Source organism: Vigna angularis, chromosome 8 (assembly GCF_016808095.1).
Source record: "Vigna angularis cultivar LongXiaoDou No.4 chromosome 8, ASM1680809v1, whole genome shotgun sequence".
NCBI classification, from domain to species: domain Eukaryota; kingdom Viridiplantae; phylum Streptophyta; class Magnoliopsida; order Fabales; family Fabaceae; genus Vigna; species Vigna angularis.
Genome location: NC_068977.1, coordinates 31826490 through 31835290, shown reverse-complemented (window position 1 = coordinate 31835290; position 8801 = coordinate 31826490). Strand labels below are relative to the sequence as shown.

The following is an 8801-nucleotide window of genomic DNA, read 5'->3' as shown; positions in this document are numbered from 1 at the left end:
TGTCGCTATTTAGGAGTGACATGTTTATGAAATGGAGCAGAGAAATATTTTACCCTAGTTCTTATGTTCTTCACTCATATTTTAGTATAAAGTGTATATATATAACATAAACCGAAAATATTTATAAGTTTTATTGTACATTATTTTTTAATTCCAAATTTGTACGTATGTTTTGGCTCCATATCTAATTATGATTTGGTAAACAAAACGAAACATGATCAGAAACGATGGCACGCGGTAAAGTAAGAAAGAGGAACATGAAAAAAAGGGTAAAACAGGAAAAATAAAAAGAAGATATTTTTTAAAAGAACAATATAGGGGGAAATTAAAAAATAAGACCAGAATAAAAAAAAGGTAAAAAAAATACAAAAGAAATGAATCAGGATTACACTAAAGAAAGTGGATTTAGACAGATTTTATTTGGAAAGTTGATGTATAGCTATAAAATATTTACATAATTAAATGAATACACTAATAATTAAAAGAAAAAGACCAACGGGTATTTGAAAATTCAAGTATAATTAATCATGTACGAAAATTCTTAAGTGTATGTAAAAGATATTATCATTTAAGAAAATACTATATTGAATTTAAAAAACATGTAAAAAATTGGAAAAACATAAATTCTAATTTTCATTTTTGCAAATTAAGATACTTAGCTTCAATAAACATAATATATGAGCCATGAAAGAGGTTAAATGGTATTATGAAATGTTTAAAAGGAAATAAGATAATAGTAAAGAATTTTGTGAGGATAATACATGTTGATCAAAATACATAAAATTTATTACAAAAGATGCAAAGTGGATTAGAATGACAAATAGTTAATGCAATAAAAGTGATACTGTATGGAAGCAAATATGGAAGAACATTCACTAACTTGAAGCTATGAAAAACAAGCATATACAGAGTTACTGCAAACATCTCTCACATAATCGATACAAGTGTTTCTTGGACTGAATAACAAGAAGCAAAATCGAAAGTGAGGAGACAAAAATGGTAATGCACAAAGCTATGTATGTACAAACGAACTTATGTTGAGGAACAAGGACATAGAAGACTCATGCAACACCATCAGCAATACTCAAATCCTACGAGATGAATGTAGCCAAAATCATTTGTAAGTTGTAACTAGCTGTTCTACTACTCATGATTATTTTTGGAGAAAACTAAGATGTCAATACCGTCGCCTAGACGAGAAAAACTCATAATCAGGATGTCTGTTAGTACATGTTTGGTTCCCCTTCTTCACCACAGCTCTTGCCATTACAGATGCTGTTTCCTCAAGTGTCTCCAAACGTTCTCTCAGGACAAAAGAAGGGTCTAAGCCCACCATTTCTGCTGCTTCTGCAGAGTGCTTCAGCTTGAACCAGCATTCTCCCTGTTCATATCACACATCAAGTGCTAAACTGTTAGCAAGCCTTCAAAAGTATATATCCACATTACTTTCTAAAAGTTTTAAAAATTCATTTAAGCTTATGGAAGCAGCTTGATTAATTTATCTTCTGATTTTCTTTTCATATAAGTTTCTATTGAAAAAATTATCCAAAAGAACACACAGCAAGTATAATTTGAACAACTCCTTTCAGCAGCATACTTCCTACATCTAACAATAATATTACAATAATATTCCTAATGTAAATAACTTATCCGTCATCTTCTCTTTTAGCAATCTAAAAAAGTTTCATCTTTTGCATTCTTTATTTCCTCAACCCTGGAAAGTCTGCTTCCAAATAAACTGTGATTTACATTATTAAATATGCCAGTAAAAGCTCCAATTATCTTGAAATCAGCCACAAAAACATAATAACTGTAAATGTGTCAAAATATTATTTGCAATGGACTCATCCAGAAAAAAAAATTCTTGACCAACTGAAAGGTTAATTTTCAATGCATGGAATAATAAGATGCAAGATAATTCATACCTGGTCATTGTAGCTTTGGAGACCCACAGCTGGAGATACTATGCAAGAACCTGATGTGAACAAATCTGAACCTGTTCTTCTACGAACCAAATGTCCAAGTGAATGGTAAGTCAGAAAAGATGCACGAAAGTTGCCATCTGGTATGCGGTAAATAGGATACCATGCAACTGAGAACCTGCAAATGAGGTGGCCTTAGTGCTACCCTTTGAAACATCACTTAAAATTAAGTCAAGAAAAAAACACTTGGTGTCATCTGATAAGGAAGATGCAATCACATTTTCTTTAGCACGCAGAATATAGTTGACATGTAGATCACTCACCAAGAGCTAGGGTGAAGATCTCGCAGCTTTATTGAATCCAGTTTTGTTGGGTCCCCATATGTTGAAGATTGGATTGGCATATTTCCTCTAACCAGTTCTTGTATCCTGTAAGAACATCAAAATCAAATTAAGCACCTGTTGAATCAACCAGCAAACCTGTTTCTTATAGTAGCCAAACATCTAGTACACAAGAAAAAGATGAAAACCTCCTGTTCCTAATTCCTACACAGTATAATGTCATAAATTTTGTTGGTGTTATTAAAATTACTCGGTATAATATAATATGTCAAGGAACAACAAAATGTAATGACCGTCTATTCCAGAAAACTTAACACAGATAGATACACTGAAAACCATTATGTTCTTATGATAAAGAAGAAATTCTTACTTCTCATAAAGAGGCTGTCTTTGTTGAGGTTGCTCAAATTCAAAATATTCAAAAAGAAGTTCTAAATCACCAGATCCATTACTGATAGAATCTGTCTCCTTCAGAGTTTCAATGCTTGCATCCTGATTTCGAGGCTGAGGAAAGAGAACAGAAAATATTGAATGTTCAGTGGCAGTAGATGAGTTTTCTGAAAAATTAATCATTTGACATGCCTCTGAAACCTCACAATTTGAAAGCTCGTCACTGCTATTTACACATTGATTTTCATGGTTCTTAAACAGCTGAACTGCAGATAAAGAAGGGACAAAATACGCACGGAATGGAAAATCACCAACACCTTGACTCTTTGGATTCTCATGATCCTGAGCACTTATCTCTAATCCATAGCTCCCATGTTTTTCATACCACTGCCACAGGCATCCCAAAGATAGGTTAGGGATCTCGTGTCTGCACAGTGAGACACCACCAGCATGGTTGCATGAGCAGGTTGAACAACTGACTGAATCAACTGATTTACAAATCACAGGACTACCAAAATGAAGTAGTCTTTCAAATTCTGCAACTGGACCACCTGTAGCCATGTACACTGCTTCAGAAGCTAGTTGTGCCCTACATGCATCATTCACAGCTTGGGATATTCTGTAAGAATCATTTACTAACATTTCTTGTTTTTTGCTTTCATTAAACATGTGACTAGAAACTTCTTGCTTGTCCCTATGCTGTGTCAATGTAAATGGAACCTGCCCACCCAATTTTTCGTTCTCACCCTCACCTAGACAGGACACATTGTGGTAAATCTCGCCATTTGATGTTCTGCTTGCATTTATTGAAGAATCCTTACTTTCAGAAGAGGCCACTTCTGGTTCAACACTGCTTTCATGGTTAATATTGTTCCTAGAGGATGCATCAGAATAGTCTGGTGGTAAAATACTAGATTCATATTTTTCCAACCCAGTATCTTTTTTCCCAATTGGTATCCATTTCCAGAGGGAGGTTCCAGAGCACTGGTTTTGTGCATTGTAGTCTGCAGAAGAAACTTCTTTCTCTGTTTGACCAACCTCATCACCTTCAAGATTGCAAGACGTTGGAGACAGCTCTACAGACATATTTGATTGATTGACATTCTCACTTGGCCTTACTAACGACCTATCCTCACTATCTATACTTTCATTGTTTGTGTTTGCAACAGTATGGCAGGCACTACTTTTTGGATCTGACACCTCCAGATGAAATTCTGCACTGTGAATTTTTTCAGATGTTACCTGTTCAACCCCATTGGTCTGGACCCCATCCAACAAGCAGTGAACATCAGAATTAAATCCAGAGTCATGGTTCAGTCCATGCTGATCAATTTCCTGAGTTGAGATAAGCAGCATATCATTCTTTTCAGCACCAACCTTCCCATGATCATTTGACAAAGACCTGCTAAGATGCAAACTCTTCCTAGAATAATTGCTCTGTCCCTTTTTTGATACTGAGTCCATTTTAACTTTAGATTTCTTACCAATTTTATTTTTCATTTGTTTCTTATCCTCAGTTTTTGATACACAGTTCACACCAACAGATTTACATTCTTTGATAACTGAGGGATCCTTTTCCCCAATAGAAGCAAGTTGGGACAAAGTAGTGCTTACTTTCTTCAAATCACCGCCACATTCATCAGAACTATTCTTCTGAACCTTTTGCCATATAGAATGACTGTTTTCCTTCCCTTTTCGACCTTGCAAAATTCCAACACCCCCAAATTTGTTTAAACCTGAACTGTGCGACATAGTTCTCTTTTGCTTAACTCTCTTATCATTACCAATGCAATTTTGACCACTGTGCATAATCCCCTCAATATGTTCACAGTTATTGGGAATGCCATTTGTCAAGTTTTGACAAAAAAAATATCCATCTCCAGAATCTGAAGTGGTTGTGCAATTTGACTTGTTGGACTGTTTTCCTATATCATCTGTATTTATACTCCCATCACTTCTGGAACAAACTGAAACTGAATCTAGCACTAAAGAGTCTTGTATATCATTAAAACTGCATGGCTGAGTATGCTGGATGTTCTTTATTTCTCTATCAATGACTGCCTCAGGGCCCCTACCTTTGAGCTGATTCTTGGATTCAAATGTGGCACATTCTCCTGCAGAACTTGGAATAATAGGTGCAGAATCCTTTAACATTGCTTCCTGATCAAGATAAGAGTTACTAACGTTAGGTGCTTCCATAACTTTGATGTCATTCATCTCATTTATGTCACAATCAGATTTTATTAATCTATCATCAGAAGTTAAAAATTCTGCCACGCCCTCCTTATCCCTAACATTGCTGCTGCAGGTTTCAGAAATCAAACTTGGACAGACAACTTCCTCAGTAGGAACTTCACGTTCGGTAGACCTGTGAATTGACTTCTTCTTACTCTGTCTAAATTTCTTTCTACCATGTTTTCTTGAGTTTTTCTTCAAAGACTTGTCGTCGTCCTTGGAATTACTTGCGTACTTATCAGATGAATTAACTTCTGCAGAACTATCTGGGAACAAACCAGGACTGCATACTAATGAACTTTGAGAACTGGACTTGTTAGAGAGTTCGTTGAGTTTAGAAGCTCTGCTAGCAATCTTGTTTTGACATCGACGATGCACATTTGAACTAGTAAAGCCTTTTTTTGTACCTGTTTTAGCTGAATAAGCATAGGAAGGAAGAGGCACTCTAGGGCCCTTACATTGATCAATCTTCAACCTATTAAGCGGAGGAGAGACAAGCAGTTGCACACCATCCATATTTACACCACCAGCTAAGTTAATGTAATTGAGACACTGCCCTGGTAAGGCAACAATTCTCCAGGTTCCATCAGGCTCAAAGTTGAATGAAATGATGGCACACCTGACCAATGATTGGAAGAACTTAACCATGAATCACTTCCAAGAAAGTGCCTTTAGAACACAAAAATACATAATAAAAAATAAAAGAGTAAGGAGCTATACAACAATGGTAAAACTTTTTGAAAATGGAATCATGTAGCCATTACTAGCGTTCAACTTTGTGAATTAAAAAAATGTAATAGTTATTCCAAAAAAGGGTGTTATGGTCTCTTTTTGTCTTTTATAACCCTCAAATTGCAAGGAAAGACCAGACCACCTCATGGAAGTTTTTGCCACAGGTATACATCTGGGGAACAATTTTTTTCCAATCCCATTTTCTCTGTTGACAAGATAAAAACATTAGGGAATACTAGAATAATGCAAAAATTAAAGATGACAAGAAGATGTAGCATAAAGGGAGCAACTACTTTACATGGAGGCCAAACAAATGACATCATTATGACAATGCCAACATGGACTCAGGTTCCTTTACACCATGCACAGAATCAATACAATACCAACTTCTGGTATAAGCCATATAATCATTCTATAAATAATATATTTCAAAGGAATATCATAGAAGGATATAAGTACATTTTATATTAACATGTCAACAATGTCAATCAAAGAAAATCAAAGAAATACGTAAATTAACAACAAAATCATATTACCATAAGAACAAAAGATAATGAAAGCAATGCTAGTCATAAAAAATATTTTACCTATTATCCAAGTTAATCCTTGAAAGAGATGATTCTTGACAACCCTAAATAAAAGAATTACATTTAAAGAGAAAACAAAATAGACGTAAGGATCAATTGCCTTGCCAAACTCAACTAAAAAATCATGGAAAAATAGGGCTGAAATTTATCGTCACCTCTAAAGATGTGAATTTATGTTGTTCTTGATATATTGTTGATACGGAATCCTTTCTTGCTTCTGAAACTTTTGGACTATCATTACCTGTCTCTTGAGGGGCACAAGGCATCTTCCTCGCCTGTCCATATTAGAATCATTGGCCAACAAGAAAAGAGAAACAATGATAAGAAAGAAATTACAATTTTCAGAACAAACATAAACAAGGTATTACTCTAGATAATTGATGTTTAAATATTTCTACTCTTTGCATTATCAACTTGTAATGATTCTCAATAAACTGAAAATCATCTAGAGATCAGTTTAAGTTATAAACAGACCAGGGTAACTTAAGAAACTTGAAAGCTAAAATAAGAACATGAGGAAACACAGCAATGATAATTCCAACACAGCACCACCATTTAAAAACAGTGACTGGGATAACTAATAAAATCAGCAGCCACATTGCTGAAATACAATAATTAGCCCTATTGTTTTAATCTGAAAAAAATGGCCACACAGAAATGGGACTTCTTTCCAAGAATGATAATATTGATATAAAAATGGTCGAAATAGGCCAGGAGTTATCAGTAATACAATGACTAGAAAACATAATTTCGACACGACAAATTAAAAATTGTGACACACTGAAGGATAATAAACTAATAGAACTGTCATGGACTAAAGCTAGAGTCCAATTGGCATGCCAAGCATAACAAATAAGCCAATATAGAAAATAATTAACTTCCGTCAACAAATTTCATTGGAAAATTCCATGTCAAACAAGAAAATTCCTAACTTTGTTTTCGCAATATTTGAATGCACCTTCTTGATTCTAACATAATAACAGAGGACATCTAAACTCAACAAATTCAACTCCTAGCTTATCCAATGAACGCAGTACATTCAATTAAACAAAAAAGACAATGAAGCCTATGATCCCCCTAGCTGCTGATAGCCTTTGGTTCATATTCTATAGGACATGCATGCAAACTCGAAACTCTTCCATTTTTCTTGGTTTTCATGAACAAATGAAGTTGGCGTCTACAGAGAACTATTCAAAATTAAAAAAAAAAAAAAAAGGAGCAAAGAATTCAATTCCACACACACAATAGATATGTGCAGGAAAGGAGAAAACTCGACTTGGGTTTCTCCAAATTAAAACCAGGAAACTATTAAATTAACGCAAAGGGAGTCGAGTTTTTTCTATCAGTCAAAACAAAGATTACCCTTTTCTAATTTAACCAAAACCTCACTAAAGCCTATACAAAGCCAATCTCAATAACTCAAAAACTACATAAATATGAAAAAGAAGAGGAACAAAGAAAAGAAAGAAAATCAAATATTATAGACACGCACAAGAACACCCAAACCCACCCCATAAGCCCGATCATCTATCCCCACATAAAAAAAATCAATTTTTTATTCAAAGAACCAAAGAAACGATCATAAAGAATCCCACCCCACCATCATTTCCAATTTCAAAACCCAAAATTTTCAAACAATATAATCACACATACTCAAAGCTTAAACAAGGTCATCCCAAAAGCATAATAAAAAAAAGAACCTAGACAGAAACATAGTAAAAGGTAAAGAAACGATGATAATCGGAACAAACCATGCTACAAGTTCCAAAGGGCCGGAACTGAATGGCTCTCTTCCAAGCCTCAACGGCTCTCTTTTTTCTCAAGTAATCACCCGTTTTGTCTTTCGGGGTTGAAAAGCTCTTTTTCCCTCTTTATCCCTCTCTATCTTGTCACTTTCCGCAGAGAGAAAGCGACTGCGGTTTCTTTTGAGAGCACAAAAACATACACAGAGAACACTGAGGTAGTTCAGTGCCCACAAACAAATACACACACAAAACAGACAGACAAGCTCTTGAAGAAAATGAGAACTCACAAAAGAAAAATGATTTTGATTTGACTGGAAACTCACATCATCTGAGGACAATATCGTCACATAAATGGCCTTTAATATGCTAATCGTTTTGGCAAACAAGGAAATTCATTTTCTCTCTGTGGGGTTTTTCTTTGTCAATTTCGAAGCTCTACACCAATGTGACTAAATTCATCAGTGGTTGGTGTTGGTGTTGGTGTTTCCCTTTTCGAACACGTGCCACCAATAAACAAAATAAAAACAAAAATTAGCTAGCCAAGCGTGAAGCATGCAGCACTGTGCCGCGAACACAAATCTTTTTTTTGCAGAGAAACCAAAAACAGTCTCAACCAGCCCAAACAGTTTCTAAAATACAAAAAATGGAAACAAAATTGAAATAATTTATGTTAAAATTATTTGTGAAATAAGAAAAGTTTTTATATACAAGCTAATTTTAATTTATAGAAAAATTAACTTCATTTTTTCTTGTTTAAGATGTGTTTATTTGGATATATTTTAAAAACCCACATTTTAGAAAAATAGAAAACAACTTTTTAATTACAAAAAAAAAATGCTAAAATAACAA

General features: G+C 34.5%; 1 protein-coding gene across 6 annotated transcripts; it reads right to left on the bottom strand.

Annotated features, from left to right (window-relative positions):
- Window positions 1–861: 861 nt before the first annotated feature.
- LOC108345862 (uncharacterized) lies at window positions 862–8426 on the bottom strand. Of its 6 annotated transcripts, none has more exons than XM_017584684.2 (8): window positions 8240–8425; window positions 7959–8129; window positions 6363–6482; window positions 6208–6251; window positions 2634–5507; window positions 2246–2350; window positions 1926–2100; window positions 862–1381 (listed from the first exon to the last, which is right to left on the bottom strand). In XM_017584684.2, exons 2-8 carry the CDS (start codon window positions 7959–7961, stop codon window positions 1178–1180), a joined length of 3525 nt encoding a protein of 1174 aa, XP_017440173.1. In that variant the 5' UTR covers window positions 7962–8129; window positions 8240–8425; the 3' UTR covers window positions 862–1177. The 6 variants fall into 6 exon arrangements, with proteins under 6 accessions (XP_017440173.1, XP_017440174.1, XP_017440176.1 ...); XM_017584685.2 differs by having other exon boundaries at window positions 8276–8419; XM_017584687.2 differs by lacking the exon at window positions 7959–8129 and having other exon boundaries at window positions 8276–8426.
- Between the last annotated feature and the right edge of the window lie 375 nt (window positions 8427–8801).

What these genes read in the sequence shown, in the direction of transcription:
- LOC108345862 (XM_052867361.1), bottom strand. An exon ending in ATAAATTCACATCTTTAGAG is followed by an intron (nt 6,252 to 6,362) that starts GTGACGATAAAT and finishes TCTTTTATTTAG; the next exon opens with GGTTGTCAAGAATCATCTCT. An exon ending in AGACAGCCTCTTTATGAGAA is followed by an intron (nt 2,351 to 2,633) that starts GTAAGAATTTCT and finishes ATGTTCTTACAG; the next exon opens with GATACAAGAACTGGTTAGAG.